Source organism: Austrofundulus limnaeus, unplaced genomic scaffold (genome assembly GCF_001266775.1).
Source record: "Austrofundulus limnaeus strain Quisiro unplaced genomic scaffold, Austrofundulus_limnaeus-1.0 Scaffold5806, whole genome shotgun sequence".
NCBI classification, from domain to species: Eukaryota; Metazoa; Chordata; class Actinopteri; order Cyprinodontiformes; family Rivulidae; genus Austrofundulus; species Austrofundulus limnaeus.
The window spans coordinates 1-709 of NW_013958208.1; the positions used below are offsets into that span (position 1 = coordinate 1).

Sequence of the window (709 nt, forward strand, 5' to 3'; positions counted from 1 at the left end):
CATCAAGTATTTTATCACATTAGATCCAATGATGAGCTCGTCTCGCTGGCCAGGCACCACTAAAGTAGGAACGATGCATTTCACACCGTAGATAGTCATGGTCAAATCATACACACATTTTGGGTGGGTCTTCTTACCCCCGCAACCTATCAACACAATTTTTTCGACTGGCTGTGGCACTTCCCCGAAAACCCCAGCCTCTCTAAGCAGTTCTTCAGCGTCTTCGTTTATTGTGCAAGCCATAGATCCTGAATCAATCATGCCCTTCAGTTTAACTTTGTCATACACCAAAACTTGAGTGTAAAACAACTCACTGAAAGCTGGAACCTCTGCTGATCCTTGAACCACGACCTGATAATCTTCTTGCACTGCAGAACAAGCCTTTACATATAGAAGCTCAAGATCTGTGTTACTACCATCGAGGGTTTCTTCAACTTCCCCCACACTGCCCCTCTCCGAATGTGGGTATCCTAGTTTCCCTGGGCCTGATTCTGTTTGGTACCATTCGGTCCTCCTGATCTCTGATTGCGCCCATCACAGTCCCTTTTAAAATGGCCAGGAGAGAAACACAAAAGGCAAAGCTTCTCTTTCTTGCAATGAGAGAGTGTCGTATGGCTAGTGTCCCCACAAACTCTGCAGCTTCGTTTTTGGAAAGAGCCTGGGACCACCTGCTGTGATGACCCTTGTGAAGTGGTTGTCACCCCCTGAT

General features: G+C 46.7%; 1 protein-coding gene across 1 annotated transcript; it reads right to left on the minus strand.

The window, feature by feature from the left end:
* Window positions 1–18: 18 nt before the first annotated feature.
* LOC106512339 (uncharacterized) lies at window positions 19–709 on the minus strand (the record flags this gene model as incomplete). Its single annotated transcript, XM_014000979.1, is given in 1 exon segment — window positions 19–709. A coding segment is annotated over 1 exon segment (239 nt), but the record flags the coding sequence as incomplete, so codon positions are not given.